This window comes from Mytilus edulis, chromosome 1 (genome assembly GCF_963676685.1).
Source record: "Mytilus edulis chromosome 1, xbMytEdul2.2, whole genome shotgun sequence".
Lineage (NCBI taxonomy): Eukaryota > Metazoa > Mollusca > Bivalvia > Mytilida > Mytilidae > Mytilus > Mytilus edulis.
Genome location: NC_092344.1, coordinates 52,644,217 through 52,663,701, shown reverse-complemented (window position 1 = coordinate 52,663,701; position 19,485 = coordinate 52,644,217). Strand labels below are relative to the sequence as shown.

Sequence of the window (19,485 nt, the reverse complement as noted above, 5' to 3'; positions counted from 1 at the left end):
TCGGTTCCTTCTTAGAGGTCGACCTGAGCGTGGGACTTAGAGGTCCATCTAAATTTTAGAAAACTGATACTAGTATTTACTGCTTCTCCACTTTGAATGTGATATTTAGAAATAAAGGCATAGACTGAACGACTGGAAGTCAAAATAATATGTCTGGTTAAGATGACTTATCTTCTTGTGGACAATTACCTTGTCAGTGAACGACCACGTAAAAGAATTCCGACTCAGCGTGTAGTTTAGACCTTAAAAGTACAAAGTCGGATGCATATTCATAACACGCTAACATGTTCTCGTCCTCAACTGGACTTTAATTTAACACCAGTTCACCCATCCAGCATTCAACTATACCGTGAAAATTTTGTGGTCTCCGTCGTTTAGAGCGTCATTAGGATTTTATGAAAATCGGTGAGGAACATTCTTTTGTTTCCAATGACATAAATGATGTGTCCATGCCCTTCAAATTAGATCAAATTCGTTGGTGTATCATTCAAACATTTAATTTATGTGTCCATATTGATAATAATTATCTTGACGAAAGAAATATTTATCATACCTAGATTGTCATTGTACTTATATAAAGAACAAAGAGACTCATATATCTAAATCGTACTAAATCTTTAGGATATGATAGAAAAATAATCAAAAGAGCACTTAAGTAAAACGTGCACACTACATTCCTTTACGATAAAGTAAAAAATTGCCTGTATCACTTATAATTGTACCAACTCAGGCGAACATGGCGAATATTGCTCAGGATAAACTGAAAAAGATAAATTTAAAGTCGGCTAATAATATTCAAAGGAAACAATCGTCTTGTTTTTTGTATACACTTTCTTTTTTTGCTACGATTGGAGGATTTCTGTTTGGATATGATACAGGAGTTGTTTCAGGGGCAATGCTTTTGCTTAAAGAAGAATTTGCGTTAGATTCTTTTACACAAGAAATCATCGTGAGTGTTACAATAGCTGCAGCTATAGTGTTTGCACTTGTCAGCGGATATCTTAATTCTGTTTTTGGTAGAAAAGTAACTACTCTCATTGGAAGCATTGTTTTCACAGGTGGAGCAATAATTTTAGGTATTGCACAAAACACAATGATGTTGATTGTTGGCAGAGGCATTCTAGGTATAGGCATTGGTACGTATTAGTAATTTGTAGAATTGTATTTTAATTTATCATAAGTCATCTTGAAAATAATGTGGTTATAACTTACAATATTTTACTATTTAGTATTGAATCAGTATTTGACAAAAATCTTAGAATGAGATGTCAGCAATGCTCATGTGTTCATTGGCATGATTTATACTAGGAAATGTTCTAGCGGAAAAAAATAAGCCATATACAATCAAGTGGAGTTCACAAGTGAAACAAAAAGCATTAAAGGGGTAAATGACATTCTAACATTTAAAAAAATGCAAACTTGAACTCAATATCTGGAAAACGATGTTTGTATGTAGCAATTATACTTTCAAGTATACAATTATACTTTCAGATATACACTTGATAAACTATTTGTGAAATATATCTATTTATGTATAAAATGTTATCAAAAAGTGATGGAAATGCATAATGCGATTTCCATCTACTGTTGTTGTTGAAATTGTCATTGAATTCGTGTGAACATTTCCGTGTCTAGGATAATACAATATATGAGATCAATGTATTGACCGAAAACGCGTTTTTAGCGTTTAAAATTATAAATCTGCTACCTTTGATTTGGTTTCAAAAATACTGCGTCTATGCCACTGCTGTCTAATGTTGCGATTCCAAGGATGTTACCATGCTAGTAGTTTGCACTTTTCTGTAAATTTACTGTTCATCAAATGGTTAAATCATTCCACTAAGATTTTGACATCCAATTGATAGATAGCCGTTGTCTGTTTTGGCATACCTTTTTGGGGAATTTGAGTTTTTGATGATCTACAATTGTATTATGGATGTGGTTATGTACAATCGGTATAAAGATTTGACAAATATATTGCCTACCCATGTTTAAATGAGCAAAGCTCAATGGCACGGAAAAAATATTTCGATTTTAATAGGAAAAACAGTCGGCTTTTGTACTTCGAAGCGGACCTATTATCCACGTTCGATAGGCAACCATTTTGATATGATGAACCAACGTTAAACCAAATCAACCGTTTCACGATAAGAAATAAAAAGATACATGAAATAGACGAAAGATGTTGTATGAGTGCCCACGACACATCTTTCCATGTAACCATTTAAACTTTTATCCAGCATTGTTCAAAATAAACCTGACGTTGCAATTTGAATTGCGACGTCAATCACGTGAAATCCATGTTTTATGTGATTCAGAACATAATTGCTTTGTATCCGAAGCGAAATAAGAACGTCATATTAGAATATCTCTTTTTCGTTGTCTGGTCGTAAACTATTCGTACGGTACCATTAAAAGGGACAAAGTCTACAACAAAATGTAAAAGTATACGATATGATAGATGGTACATAGACGAGTGACATTAACCATACAACTTTATTTTTAATGCACCCACCTAACATACGGGTAAATCATATAACATTCAAAAGCACAACATCTGTACTATCGTTTTTGCCCGGTCGTCAACAATTCGTATGGTGCAGTTTCCGTCAAATCACAACGAAAGGTCAAGGACAGACAACTTATAATTTTACAAGATGTCAGCATTTTTGCATATTCTGTCTTCTGAATAATAACATTTTGTATGGACATATGGAATTGTGTTAGGACAGATGTTAATAGTATCTTATCAAATGCACTTTAGAATATTAATGTCGGATTTTTAGTAAAGAGTGCCGTTTTCAAGAAATTCCGTTGAAAATGACAAAAATGCATGAAGACCAAAATCTTTGTCTGTGATTCAAATGTTATTCACCATGAAACCAAATAACATACTTAATTTAGTGTTTAGGACGTTTTTGACATAGTTAATTTCTGCAATAACACTTCTTGTTAATAAAACAGCCAATTATAACAACCTTGAAGTTGCCAAAAATAACACCATCTGTAAAAGATAACTTTTTAGCTGTTCTTTGTTAAAACATTTTGTATGAAGCCAATATTAATAGGTTAAAAAACACAAATTTTAAAAGTGCAAAAATGTTACAGGACAGAATACACAGGTCAATCATGCTTGAAGGGGAAAGTTTTGGAGCGAAACTTTGATATTTCAATTTTCAATATGTATACGTTTCCTTTGTTGCTTATACTGCATTTGCACAGATTTGGGAGGTGAACATTATTATAAGCTAGTCACTGAAATGTTCTGTATGCCTGGTCAAGTTATTTAATCTTATCAAAGTACGTAATTCTTATAAACATATTGAGTCTTTCGCAATTATATTTACTTAAATTATTTTTTTAATGGAAATTCTAGCAATTCCCAAAAACAATACATACACTCCCTGAAAAGTTAATATATACACACACTGTCATTAGTTTTGGTTATTTGAGTATTTAGCGGCGATCAGTTTTTATTTGTTTATCCCCACGTAGCGCCCAAGATAACCACGACGATCGGCAGGAAAACTGGCAATCCCCATTAATAATGAATTAGTTTTAGTTATTAGTATCAAGAACGAAATGACTGTCACAATAAAAACTCTACCAATCAGCAATTACCTTGTGTAAAAATAGGCAACCCCTTACAAAACTAAGCAGTTTTGATATTGATGTTGACTTCGGCTAAATGTTACAAGTAATGTTGCTTTTAAAATAGAAACAGAAATGTTACACTATTATTTCAAATTTAATTGGCCATGATTTTATCAAAAGTTTATGTAGATGTGCCATACAATATTTTAAGGCATTTAGAGAAAAATAGTACTATTTTAGTAGATCATTTGTTAAGCATTGGTTGGACAATGTCATATTAACCTAAAGATAGTACATGTAAATTAAGAATAAATATGGTAAAATGAAGTTATTTTATTATAAATAACAATACAATTGTTATTTATGACAAGTGTGGTTGAATTTATCCAGTGGAATTTGTTACTAGTTCGTTACTATGTATGTTGCATTGTCATTTGTTTGTATTTTGTCGCACTTCAGTGTGTCTGTTATTTCATTGTTTTCTACTTATATTTGATGTGTTTCCCTCGGTTTTAATTTGTAACCCGGATTTGTTTTCTCTCAATCGATATATGACTTTTGAGCAGCAGTATACTACTGTTGCCTTTATTTATCCAGTTTTTTAATTGGTTTTAAGTCATCTAACCTTGAATTATGTTTGTGGATATGCCTTGTGCACTGAGACCTCTGTTGTTGATCTGACAGCGTCTTTAGTTGATTCTCAGTTTCACTTTATTTTCATATTTATTAAGTTTGTTTTTCTAATGGTGCGAAGATCTTACAACAATAAGAGTGATATATAAGTTAAAAAAAACCCGTACATAATATTATGTAAACGTGCAAAAAACATGGGTTAATAAAACAATTTGACTAACATTCAGATATTTTAAAAGATTACTTTTTTTAAACTCTATTTGAATATGCCTATTATGAAACAAATCCCATCACGTATAACCCCCATATGTGCATTTTTGAGGAACATTGTCCATTACAAGTTTTGTTTTCTAATCGTTAGATGTGTTTCAGGTTTTGGTTTTGTCATTTGATAAGAGACTTTCCGTTTTGAATTTTCGTTAACTTTTGTTGTTTTACTTTTATATATTTTGCATCAAATATCTGAGTTTTAATATCTGTTATTTTTGTTTCGCTCATCTTTGAACCTTGTGGTTTTTTTCTTCTTTGGTTGAAAGAAGGAATGAAATGACAAGGCGGCAGTCTCAACCCATAGTCGAAAACAGATGACAGCATGACCACGGTGAAAAAGTAGGACAAACACACAAAACTTTTAAAACACTCTACCGAAATGTGCTACTCAAACCAATATCAGGAAGGGTATTCAATCTTAATTAATCTAAATTATTAATTTTCAGTCATACTTGATAAAACAACTCATAAAGTATATAATAATGGTCTTACATAAAAAGGAATTCGCCGGATTTGATATTGAAAAGCGCATGTACAAACAGTTTTCATTCGAAAATTGAACGAGAATAAACTTCGTTACATGTCTTTCCACATTGGAAAACCTTCTTTTTTTTTTTTTTACCTAATATACCTTTTTTTTCCCTTAAAGTTCTTCCATTACCCTTTCTTTTAAATATGGTTGATCATTATCTGCCATATTGGCAATATTATCCAGACAATAAAAGCAAAATGATCCCCATTTACAGCTGGTGTTTTAAAGGGCAACTACAAAATCTTTATTGGAAGGCTGCATTTGGACCTAAATCATATTAGTTGAAGTTTGAAAAGATAAAAAAGATCCCTCGGCCTAAAACGATAAATCTATTCTATTTCTTACAAACAAATATTCAAACTTCAGAAAATATTCAGATATGCATTTTATGATATTTTGGAGGTTTTTTACAAGAAATGCAATTTTCTGTAAATTAAGCGGAATCAACATTTAAGTTTGCATTTGATTTCGAGTTATGATAATATGTTTAAAATGTTTAGATAATTTTTAGAAGAAAAAAATCGTACAAGTATCAGAAAATGGCATTTCATTTAAATCTTGCAAAATTTAGGAACTTTCAATTATAACCTTTAACGTTGATTTGACGAAAATTGATAGGTACGAATTATTGACGACCGGGCAAAACAGAGAGTACAGGTAATACGCTTTCGAATGATATTTAATATAGCCGTATGTTAGGTGGGTGCATTAAAGTCGTTAACTAGGCGTCTTTTTGAAAAATGAACTGAGTAATGATGAATTATGGCCTTAATTCATGGGATCAAAATCTTTGTTTTGTAAAGAAAAGTTGTAGAAGGAATGAAAATTTGACACAATCTCACTGCATTATACAAAAACAACTCAAAATATTTAGATAAACTAAATCAATATATATATATATAGATAGATATAAGAAGCTGTGTTATGAGTGCCATGTCACAATTAGTAAAAGAGTTTGTAAAAGAAAAACCATTATAGGTCAAAGTACTGGCTTCAACACAGAGCCTTGGCTCACACCGAACAGCAAGAAATAAAGGGCCTTACAAATGACGAATGTTAAACCAATCAACGGGAAAACCAACGGTCTAATCTATTTAAAAACGAGAAACGAAAAACAGTTATTAAACACATTAACATCCGACAACTATTGAACATCAGGTTCCTGACTTGGTACGGGTGCAAACAAATGCAGCAGATTTGAACGTTTTAATAGGAACCAACCATCACCCTCGAACAATAGTGTAACATCACAGCATAGAAAGACACTCTAAAAAACGTATGTTAACTAAGATGGAAGTAACGTATGATTATGGCAAATAACTAAGGTGGACTGCAATAACACATCTTATCAACAGATTGGCCGAATAAGGAAAGTTAAGAAGCACACATATAAGAGAAGTTGTGTTTGATTAGTCAGTAAGGTGAACAACTGTATTGGGAGAAAAATGAATTGACTTTTTCAAACTGTAATTGATTTTTTACAGGTATAACTTCAATGACTGTTCCCGTGTATATAGCGGAATGTGCACCAGCTCATATGAGAGGAAGATTGGTTGCACTGAATAATGCATCTATTACTTGTGGACAATTCATAGCAAGTGTAATTGATGGTGCCTTTAGCTATGATAAAAGAAATGGATGGAGGTTTGAGACATATTTAATATCGATACAGTTTGGCAAAATCTACAATATGCACATATTTGATTCATTCCTCGAAAATTTACTATTTTGTTTCGATTTTTTTACATATCAAACATTGGCAGTACAATCTTCGTGGTCTTTTATATCAAAGGTACACACACATTCAAAGAAAGTTGAACAGAAGGTTCAAGCAAATATATAAGAAAAATCACGATAAACGTTAAAAGGAAATGCCAGGTCTTTTTAGAATTGTAAATAACATATGTTTTTGAACTTATATATCCCGTATCGAATACAAACAATGATATTATTGTTTAGAAAACTTCATTCTGAAAATGATAGAAAAAAAAGGGAATGAATCACAATTTTACAAAAGCATGGACAAATGATGTATTCGATAATGCATAAAGACAAGTTGATCCTTTTAATCACTTATCAGCATGAAAGTGACTGTTTTACTATAAAGTACAATTTAGATTGTTAATTAAATACTAGTATGTTGATGATTCCAGTAGTAAATTTAAAACCATAAATCAATATATATAATTTTGTATGTATATATAAAAAGTATTTACAATAAAATTGAAATAAACGCTACATTTCGTTAGACAAACTAGCTTCATAGGGCTTCCGTGTATCCAGGTGAAATCGGATGCAGATAATAAAAAAAAACTTCGTACTTTATTTGGCCTTTTTGACTTTTTGGGATTCGAACGTCACTAATGAGTCTTTTGTAGGCGAAACGCGCGTCTTGTGTGAATACCAAATGTAATCCTGGTATCTATGATGAGTTTATTTATATAGAAGAATACTACAACACCTTATTAGGATGATAAACAAGTCACTATGCAGAATCTTAACTTCAAGATCATCGTGTATTTTTTTTTTTGAAGTTGATACGTAATATTTATCAACAAGGTCTTGGTACCTTCCGATTAACTTTTATAGAGAAACGTTGATATTTGTTCAATTAATTATGTTGTATACATACTTGTACATTTATATTATTTCTACAAGGAATAGTTGCGCATCTTTCTCAAAATGAGCCTAAGATGCATGTTTACAACTTTTGATTTGGCTTTTAAACCAGTTCGTAAACATAAAGCAACAGTAATAATAGGGATCAAAAGTACCAGGCTTATGATTTAATACGCGAGACGCGCGTTTCGTCTACCTTAGACTCATCAGTGACGCTAAGATCAAAATAGTTAGAAAGCCAAATATATACAAAGTGGATCGGCATTGAGGACCCAGAATTCCAAAAAGTTGTGCCAAATACGGCAACGATATTCTAATTTATTTCAGATACATGCTTGGTATTGCCGGTATTCCTTCTGCAATACAGTTTGTCGGCTTTCTGTTTCTACCTGAGAGTCCGCGTTGGCTTCTGAGTAAGAGTAAAGACGATCAAGCGAGAAAAATTTTGCGACGTATCAGAGATACAGATGATGTTGAAGACGAAATTCTGGATGTTAAAGCCAGATTTAAAGAACATGAAGCATCTGATTATCAAGGTAATGCACCTTTCATATCGCTATACTGTAAATACTTATATAAAGTAGGTATTAAAGAGTTTTCTGAATTAAAGCCTATACTGTCTTTTTGTGTTATAAAGCATTTAATTTGAAGAAGTTTCATTTAAGAATCAAAGGTGGACGATAATCTTTTAATTTGAATTTTTATTTGTTTGAAGTGAATCTTCAAATTGTGCTTACAAATAACATCTGAACCCTCCAGCCAAATGTCACTTATTTATAATAGAAATAAAATCATTTACATCCTGGTATCTGTGATGAGTTTATTTTCATCAAGTGGCTCTCATCTGTTGAAAATCTGAAAGTTTGCTTTGGGAGACCTTTAGTTACATAAGCTAGTTAGTTTTTATCATGTAAATCCCTCCTGCAAATTGCACGCTAACCTTGCAACATGAACATTGCAGAAAAAATAGAAAAACACAATATTTTAAGGGAAATAACCCCATTAGATTATCTAAATAATTTAGTCTAGATATATATCTTTTCATGTTCCTCTTTTTAATTTACATTTTTAAAACAGCTCTCAATTTTTATGATACCATTGACAAATGTGAATATTGGTATGTGTTGAAATTTGTGGGCAACAACTCCAAAATATGTTGACGGATTTTATTCTGAAATTTTCAGTTATTGGATTAAAAAAGATAAGGTAGTTTCATGTAGGGTTTATCAAGCTGGTCATTTGTGCAATTACATTTTGAACCTAGTTCCTATGGTTTTCAAGTAAAACGGCAAAGAACTATAAAATAAAAACAGTAAAAAAACACAGGTATTAGATAATAAGCTTAACACTGGTCGACAGAGTTTTTCAAGGCTGATAAAGTAGTACGGTGACCAGACCCAATATTTTAAAAATTTAATCGTCAAACATACTATATGGCTATATTATATATCATTGGATTCGGAAAAATGAGTACTTTTGGAATATCGATGTCGTCAAAAAGAAATGTGGTAACAGTTTTGCACAAATTAAGGTCAAAGATCAACATACTGTTTTCTTTTTTTTTCTTTCTATATTTTCAAAATTGAAAGATATCAGCAGCATTTTGTGTTAAATTTCTAATCAATTGACAATGAATTATCTCGAAAATGTAAAAAAAAAAAAAAAAGGAACTTATTACTTAGTAATCGATTAATTCTGAAAATTGGAGTTTTTCAAACACTTGTTCATTTTTACAAGTTCAATACAAATTCCGTTAACGTTACAGTAGTTACCTTGCTGGGTGCCGGGTGACATTCAACCCCAGCAATAAATGATAAATGTTGTTTTCAATTAAAGCCTTCTATCCCGAACGTTTATTTTGCAAAAGCTCATGCATGTAATTCATTACAACAAAAAAACACTTATTACCTCAAAAACAGTTTTAAAATTCTATCAAAATGATCCACAAAACAGATTTCATTCAGGAGTATCTTCTAATTCATCTGTCAAGGAATTTCTACATAATTCTGACCCTTGACAGAAGCAAAGCTCCGTACATGTAAGGTTTTGTTATGAACAAACACTTTTACATGGAGATTTTCCCTTACATGAACACACAAGATCTGGCAAGAATTCTCCTGACATGTGCCCTTCAAAATAAACGGGGTGTAATGAATTAATTAATTTTCGCCAACCGTATTCTAAGGGTGATGGAACGGGGTTTTTTAGCAATGTGCGATGCGGTCAAAATTGCCGATTCACAGAGAGGTAACCTGACTAGACCTAAATCTTCACTGGTGGCAAGCTTGACACGCATTTTATTCATATCATGATTTATAGAGATTCTCTAGATCATACATTTTCGAAACTAAATTCTTGCACAAACAAGGGCTTCATCTTCGTCAGTACTCCCAAAGCTCTGTAACTACAATAGTGTCCTTCAAAGTCTTGTAGACTATTTTCTCACAGAGACGAAGTTGTGTCGCATCCGGTAAGAGTATGTACAGTAGGAGGCAGTTTATATATATAAATTGTTTGGGGAAAGCAAGCACAAAGTTTGTGAACGGGTAAAAATCTTCAACTATGCTTTACACTGCTAATGTTCCCCATCTGCACCTACAACTCGCATGCATGTGTCATCTGTTTGTAGTAGTGAACACACAGAACAATCACACCCGTATCAGAGGTCCGTATTTTTATTCTGTCGCTCTTTCTCATTTCTGTTAACTTCATGTCAAAGTATAAGGCATTAATTATCATACGAGTATTGGCCCTTGTTGAGTGCTAACCAAGTTAAGACAGACATTAACATTATTGTTTAAAATGACTTCGACAATTTCGGATTTACAAACCTTCCGGCTAACTAAAGTTCACTATAAGGAGGAATCATAGGGGATATGTCATAGTTTTGAAGAAGAAAAAACACAAAATAAATTAGGGAGAGCCTGTTGGTTTTCTTTAACAGAAAGAAACTTCTTCCAGTCAGGAATCATTCTTCCTTCAATAATCTGATACACTTTGGTGGAAGCTGTAGTCTTTGTGCGGCTTTGTGCGGCTTTCCCTTCAGCAGACAACTTTTTTGAGTTTTTCATGTCGTAGCGGTAAAAAATTTGTCTGCTACTGTGTGGGCTAAAGAAAAGCATTGGATAATATTTTTATAATAGTCAGCTGCAAGGTCGCCATTTTTTTTCCATTTTTATCATCAATACATTTAAGCAATGCCATACCACCTAAAAAAACTACTCATACTCTTCAACACATTGCTGGCAAATTCCATCATTAAGTCTTTCAACAACTTAAGAGGCAACGTTTACTCTTTACAGTACATTTAGGAGGTGATTCAGTACTTCTTCTCTGGAACACGATACATTTTTTATATTAAAACACATGTGTTGCCTTTTTTAACTACTAGGACCTAATCGCAAAGGACTTCCTAATTCAAACATTAATTATTCAAGATAACTACATGTCCAAATTCGGACTTGGTTGTTAATTTTTGAAATATATAAGAAGAAAAAAATCCATATCAAATAATCATACGAAAATAAGAAATCTTTTAAAAATACATAAAAAAAAACACGATAACGAACACGAAATGGGACCATGAACAAACAAAAAAGATCGTATTGAACACATTTTAGCAATGAAAAATCGTTGTGATACGAAATAGCATTTATAGATTAAAATAATAGTATCGGTCCGGTTCAATATTTTTGTACAAGTCGAATTTCAAGAGGAAAACCTGTATCTTCATTTTGTAGTGTATATTTTGTTTCAATGCACAAGTCGAAATAATGCTTCTGAGATAAATGAAATTGTTGTTTTTTAAAGGTTTGAAATATCATATAAATGTTGATTATTTTACATTTTGCGTAAAAATAAATGATGAAAAATTAATTGAAACGTACTCTATTAAATGCAAAATATTCTTAGTGTTCAATTTTAACAAAAAAAACCTCTTCAATAACGGATTAATTTTGCTAAACTTTATTTGAAATTGTTAAAATAAGGTGTTACAACAATGTATATAATAACAAAAAGCACATCACGAACGTTCTTTTAGAATGTAGGCCTAAAATCTTTTGAAAGTAAATTTTTCTTTAAAGTAAGGGAACGAACTTCGAAGCCCATTTTACAAAAATTGCACCGTACGATTTTTTGACGACATGTCAAAATGTGAAGTGTAATCTTTGAACTACCGATACTGTGATTTATAGCCGTATAGTTCAAATGACGACTAAACTCCTTAAATAAGCGACTTTTTCTTACTTGGTCACCGTACTAAAGGTTGTCGAGTTGATCTTAATAATGATGGATTTTCTCAAATTGCAATAGTCCTATACTATACATTTAGCCACGGTGATCATGTTGGTTTATTTATTTGGCTGAAAATTACAAACTTTATGATATACATCGAAGCAGACAAACTTTGGATTTAATCCATGGAATGATGTTAGAGGAACATATTTTTCAAGAAAAGTTTACGGACGACAGATGCCTTACGACGGATAACAAACAGTGTACGTACGCACAACGAAGGCAAAGTGACAGGGATATAATTTCATGGTCCTTTATGCCAATTGAGACAAAAATGTTCATGAATTTATGTATAAAGAATCAAAGAAGTTTCCAATTGTGTAGATACTTCTGTGCATTCATATCAGCATCATTACATTTATTAATCATGTTAATATTGAATATGTTTATGCTTTCTAAAAATTTAACTGCTAAAATTTGTCTTCATAAGATTCATTAATTTTCGCATAGTAGAAGCAGAAATCCATGTGGTGTATTATAATGGATAGCAATTAAGATAACATTAATAAATATCACCACATTTTCTCTTATCTTAGTTTGAAGAGAAAATGCTAATCTTGTATTTCTATCTTTTCTGAAATAATGTATTTTGCATTTTGTATCCAGTCAATACATTAGGGTACATTTTCTTTTTTTAAGCAGTGAGGGTTATGTATATGTAGATTTGTTTTTTACGTAGTCCTTGATTACTGGAACTTCGTTTTGCATATTAAAACTACTAATTCTGAGGCTTTATATACTTTTTCTGATCCCTTTTCTGATTTAGTAGCAAGCTACCACCATGTCGGAAAAAAATAGTAGTTTCATTTATATACAGATTATTTTCTTAGTATGTAATAGGAACGATGTATCATGTCATTGGATGCCTATATATAGTGCATTAAATTAAGATACCTGTGACAATCGCTACATATGATACTGTATAATTTCTTTGAACGGTAGTTTGTCCATACTACGTGGTTTAAACATATGATCACAACAGTCGTTTTAAGCTAATACGAATAATAAAAAGTAGCAACTAACTTTTTTTGTTACATCATATAAAACTTGTTAGTGATAACTTAGAATACTATCATTGTTTACCTACAGGTGGATTACTGAAAAGGATTTTTACGACGCCATCAGTAAGACGTGCTCTGTTTCTAGGATGTGGAATTCAATTATTCCAACAACTCAGCGGCATAAACACCGTAATGTAAATATTTGTTATTTTTCTTACAAAACTAAACTGTTATTTATAAAAAAAATACTTATAACGGACTGAAGTTATTAACGACTTACACATAAACACTGATACATATTAACTTGTCAGACTAGAACAGTGTATGAATAAAATATAACCTTTTGTTTAATGATATGTATCAGAGGTAAAGCTCGAAAAAAAGGTAGAACGATCCTCATGTAATACAAAGATAAGACGATCTGCGCAAATATAATTCTTTTTGTTGTCACCTGTCATACCGATCTGATAAATATTTCATCTACTGTCCACAAGCAATCTAGTCTTTATTGATAAACGACCCTTCCTTGAAAGATTTTTTTCACCACCTTATATCATGGTTTAATGCAAACCCTAAACTCGAAAAAATATACTAGTAAATACTATTAAAGTAAACAAGAGACCTTGTAAATCTAGTATTACAAACAAGGCGAACGAAACAATTGGAAGAATGCTAAATATTCCAGCATCGAAAACACGTTCACCAACACAATAACAAAACAGCAATACAACAACTATGCGACAACAGGCCAAAAAACCCAGGAAATACCATTTACGTTCTAGCTTGTGGAACTTGAAATCTGCAATATATTAACGAAACTGAGGTCAATTTTAAAACAGTAATTTTATACAAAAGTAAGAAACTGCACAATCACCAATAACCTCTTAAGAACAGGGCATTCTTTTGAAAACAACACCTTTCAAATGATAAAGGATACTAGTAACCAAAAATTGAGTCACAGAAAGTAGAAAATATAGAGAGAGAGAGAGGAATTGTAGATGCTCCAGTTACTTACTCATGAACCCAATGGACTGAATGAGGGAGATTGAAAATCGTTTTTCAAGGACATTGACCCTCATAACGTGGCCACTCAATAACTCGTTCATTTTGAATCAACTGGAGATCTTACTGTTGCGGTTGAAGACGATGGACTACGGAGGCAAACGACGGACGACAACGACGACAAATGACGGATGACGACGACGTCGACGAAGGAATCGAAGTGATGGCAAACGCTTCAATGGCCTTTTAGTTAAAGTGAGCTAAAAAGATTATGATGAATGCTATTGTTTCTTTCAGTGTAGATAGAAAAAGCAGTAGAGAAAGGTAGCCAACAATACCATCAAATCAATTAATATATTAACCCAAACGTGTTCTTTGTGCGCCTTGAATAACAAATAAGTGACAGCGTTTATATTCACCATTACTCGAGGAACCTTATGAATAAAATCGAATAGAAAACCTTATGTTTTATAAATACAAAAGTTATAAATACAAAAGTTACAATGAGCTATATGTACAACATAACAGTAAAAATAGTAATAATCTATAATGAGATATTTTAAAATATAGAATTCAGGATATTCGCTCCTCTTATTTTTACAATGTTAGGGTCTATGTACTGATTTTACTGTCACTACTTTGTGGGTATACCTATTAGATCTTCCTGTCCTGTCATCGAACCGAACAAGTCTTTGAGGTAAAGTAGTGTTGATTTTTCTGAATGGTCTGGGCTTTGGCCCATGGTCCGCATTAAACTCTGAACTTTCGTGCCAGAATACTTAAGGCAATCTCCGCTACATTCTTGGCTCTGGAGAGTCTATAGTTGAATATTCTCTCATGGGGCTCCATATTTCTGAAGGAAACGGGTTCATTGGACGTCTGTCAATCCCAAAAGGCTTTGACCCCAAATATGCAGTATGTGAAAGGAACGTCATCACCAAGTAGAGACGTCTCTTCTGGGAGATTGAATATATTTTTCGAATTTTTCTGACCTTCCTTTCAGTTCTGACCTATTTATATATACTCGTATCGTTGCAAAACCATTAAAGCCGTCATCAATCCAGAGAAACTTGTAGTGTGCGTCGACCAGTGAAATTGTGTTCGTAGCATCTCTGAGCAAAACATATATAACATGATAGAGACATTGTCAAATACTAAAATTGCAAAAAGCAAGATATGTCAAAGTGAAAAAAGACATTTTCTTCATGTAAGAGGAGTTGGGATAGGAGTTGTCATCATTTTCTCTAAGAACATCAAAAGAAACATGATGCTGCCTCCTTTTTCCTTATTGTGTCATCATTAATGTGTACCATTCTGAGGGAACTGAATTGTGATTAATTGTGTTTGTAGCTGTTGGAAATACACATGTCGATGTTCTGTAGACTTTCTTGAGCTACTCAATTAACGCTGTTTGCACATACATTGTGGTTCCAACTCGATGTCATCGTACTATTATACGATGGCCTTGCGAGGGCTTAACGTTGTCGTGTGGCCTTTCCAAGACAAACGGACAGCTTCTTGTGTACTTCGTATTATCTTTGTGTGACGAATCAACACAAAAATTAACCTTCGCAAGGTCTTTTGGCATGATTTCCCAATATTTATGAATTTATCAATGTCGTTTCAGGTATTATAGTGCCAGTATTATAAAAATGAGTGGAGTTAGAGATAATTCTACTGCTATATGGATGTCAGCAGCAACATCGTTTGTAAACTTCGTCTTTTCCTTACTTGGAGTTTGGCTGGTAGAGAGAATAGGAAGACGATTGCTTGCTTTGCTCAGCTTAGTGGGTATGTTGGCAATGTAAATGGGCAATAGAATAATATCACTTTGTTTTTTGTTTCAAATATTTATTATAGCGAAGTATTGACATAACTATTAGCTGTCAGTTGGTACAGTTTGTCAAAAAAAAACTCAAAAACATAGCAAAATTATCATTGGCTTGCAAATCTGTAGCTCAGCTGAATTTAATCCGTATTTGAATTAAATTAATCTTACACCGAATACTCTTGTGCTAACCGTGTACAGTTATTAAAGGAAAAGAATTTCAACATTTAAAGTTCAACAAGGCAGCCACCAGGATAAATCCTCGCTGAGTTTTTCGTCCCATAAAGTAAATCATAAGCAGGTGAAATAATGATTATCTTTCTTTCTTTTTTTTTAATCTCTAACATGGAATCAAATAGAACTAGGCAAATTGGCATTACGTAATTGCACGTGTACGTCTAACGTTGACTTTTATTTATATTTGTGTCAAGTCTTTAGACAGTTGTTAGTCCTTAGAGGTCTCCTGGATGGTAATTTAGATCGCGAAATGTAAATACATTATAACGATTTCATACATTAGTGCTTCTGCCTTTTTCGACTTGTATAATTAGCTCACCTGGCCTAAAAGGCCATGTGAGCTTTTCTCATCACTTGGCGTCCGTCGTCGTCGTCGTCGTCGTCGTCGTCGTCGACGTCGTCGTCGTCGTCGTTAACAATTTTTCAAACATCTTCTCCTCTGAAACTACTGAATGGATTTGAATGAAACTTAACATGATTGTTCCTTAGTATATCCTGCACAAAATGTGCGCTTCGATTTTTGATCCGTCAAAAAACATGGCCGCCGTTACTTAAAATAGAACATAGGGGTCAAATGCAGTTTTTGGCTTATATCTCAAAAACGAAAGCATTTAGAGCAAATCTGACATGGGGTAAAAATGTTCATTAGGTCAAGATCTATCAGCCCTGAAATTTTCAGATGAATCAAACAAACCATTGTTTGGTTGCTGCCACTTAATTGGTAATTTTAAGGAAATTTTGCAGTTTTTGGTCATTATCTTGAATATTATTATAGATAAAGATAAACTGTAAACAGCAAAAAAGATCAGCAAAGTAAGATCTACAAATAAGTTAATATGACCAAAATTGTCAATTGACCCCTTAAGGGGTTATTGTCCTTTAATGACAATTTTTCACAATTTGTTCATCATATTTGCTAACTTTAAAAAATCTTCTCCTCTGAAACTACTGAATGGATTTGGTTAAAACTTAGCATGGTTGTTCCTTAGATTATCCTGCACAAAGTGTGTGCTTTGATTTTTGATCCGTCAAAAAACATGGCCGCCGTTACTTAAAATAGAACATAGGGGTCAAATGCAGTTTTTGGCTTATATCTCAAAAACGAAAGCATTAAGAGCAAATCTGACATGGAGTAAAAATGTTCATTAGGTCAATATCTATCAGCCCTGAAATTTTCAGATGAATCAAACATCCAATTGTTGGGTTGCTGCCACTTAATTGGTAATTTTAAGGAAATTTTGCAGTTTTTGGTCATTATCTTGAATATTATTATAGATAAAGATAAACTGTAAACAGCAAATATGATCAGCAAAGTAAGATCTACAAATAAGTCAATTTGACCAAAATTGTCAATTGACCTCTTTAGGAGTTATTGCCCTTTAAAGACTTTTTTCACAATTTGTTCATCATGTTGACTTACTTTAAAAAATCTTCTCTTATGAAACTGCTGTATCAATTTCAGCCAAACTTAGGCTAAATGAGTTTCAGAGTATCTAGTATAAATTTTATATTTCATTTCCTTGTATGTCAAGAAACATAGCTCCTATGGCTAAAATAGAACATAGGAGAAAATGATTTTTTTTTGCTTTTGAAGAAAATAGGACGATTCAAAGAACATTTAAATAGATTGAAAAGCCAAAATAATCATTGATGAGAGATTAAACCAAAAAAATTCAGGTGAGCGATTCAGGCTCTTGAGAGCCTCTTGTTTTGATATACGTTTTAGCATGTTATTAATCAAATATGAGAATTTAGGTGCAAATCGATGATCATAAATTTGAACGCTTATAGACATATTCAAAAACAACTTCTGTCCTTAATCATCAAGTGTATTAAGTTAGTAAGGGATTGTAAAAAAGTAATAGTTTTAGATTTTCAATTTTCGATGCAGGAATACAATTTTTGATACGAATATTTATTTTAATGACCACGTTAATCTGCTTTATATCAAAATCACCAAAGAAGGAATATGTATGCTTAATTAAGACTTGATTTCTTTTACTTAACGTTTTAAAGTTTCCAAAATTTGTAATTTATAAAATTCCAAAATTTGTAATTTATAAAATTCCAAAATTTGTAATTTATAAAATTCCAAAATTTATAATTTATAATTTATAGAATTCCAAAATTTATAATCTATAAAATTCCAAAATTTATAATTTATAAGAATTTGCAAGATTATTTCTACTTTTTTATGTTATAGTAGAGGAAAACAAGTATGGTAGTCCCATATTGTCTTGATATTTTGAAAACATTTTATAACTCATGTTATCATTTCAAAATTCTATCATTTAGTTTACCTTCTACTCACATACTTATGTTTTTTTTTTGGTATAATCGATACCAAACGTGCCGTTATCACAACCATTAGTTTTAACACAAACTCGGTTACTTTTTTTTTTATTTTCTCATGAGATATTATCTTCAATTTCGTTCTTTATTTGGTCTTTTTAACAATTTATTCTAGAGCGTCACTGGCGAGTCTTTTGTAGATGAAACGCGCATCTGGCGCAAATATAACAGTTTCAACCCTGGTATCTATGATGAGTTTATCTACATTCTGGGAAAGTAGGGAAAACACTATACTCTCATACTTCCCTTTTTACAACAAAAGTACGATCATACTATTTTGCAGTTGCATTTACATTCATTTGTAAATGAATATCTTTAATAAAGACGATTATCACAAACACTCTTAGAAACAAAGTGAGAATTCGGGTGTTTAGAAAGGACAAAAAGTTCCTTCTCCACTTTTGTCGCTATAAAAACGTTTAGTTACTAATAATAATACAAAATAAAAGGGAATGTAAATATAAGATGATGTGGTATGATTGCCAATGAAACAAATATCTGCTAGAGACCAAATGTAATAGAAGTCACCGTACGATCTTCAACAATGAGCAAAATACATACCGTAAAGTAAGCCATAAAAAGCCCCGAAAATGTAAGACAATTCAAGCGAGAAAAAGCTAACGACCTGCATATACAATAACAATAAACGAAAACAAATATGATAACCAGGTATACAGATACAAACGACAACGTGCCAATTACAGGCTCCTTTTTTGTAATTTGTTTATTTTTTTTAAGACAGTATAGTACTTGATATACCGTGTTCTGAAATTATATTTTACAGCTACCTTGGATTGCAAGAGACAGTAAACTAATTCCCTACAAAATTGGTGAAAACTGTTTTACTGAGATTTTGGCTGTTAAAATTTTCATCCAAGATTTGATCATTTATTAAAAATATACCCTCATTATAGTAATTTTCATTAATAAATGACTTTCCATATCATATAAGGTATGATTTATGCATAAAGTATTATTTTAATTTTTCAACTTTCCAGGCCTCAATTTTGACAGATTAAGACAAAATGTCACTCAAAAAAGGATTTAGATAATGTTGCAATAGTTTCCAAACTCTTATTTGTATGGTGAAAGATTTAACACGACCCGAAATACCCATAAAT

At 32.2% G+C, this 19,485-nt stretch overlaps 1 protein-coding gene across 1 annotated transcript in view; it reads left to right on the top strand.

The window, feature by feature from the left end:
- The first annotated feature begins 619 nt into the window (after positions 1-619).
- LOC139513823 (proton myo-inositol cotransporter-like) overlaps positions 620-19,485 on the top strand; it is a 30,928-nt gene continuing 12,062 nt past the window's right edge. The window contains exons 1-5 of the mRNA XM_071302649.1: positions 620-1,136; positions 6,514-6,673; positions 7,976-8,184; positions 13,034-13,139; positions 15,575-15,738. Coding sequence (XP_071158750.1) covers positions 737-1,136; positions 6,514-6,673; positions 7,976-8,184; positions 13,034-13,139; positions 15,575-15,738 — 1,039 coding nt within the window. The 5' untranslated portion in view covers positions 620-736. The remainder of the gene's footprint in view (positions 1,137-6,513; positions 6,674-7,975; positions 8,185-13,033; positions 13,140-15,574; positions 15,739-19,485) is intronic.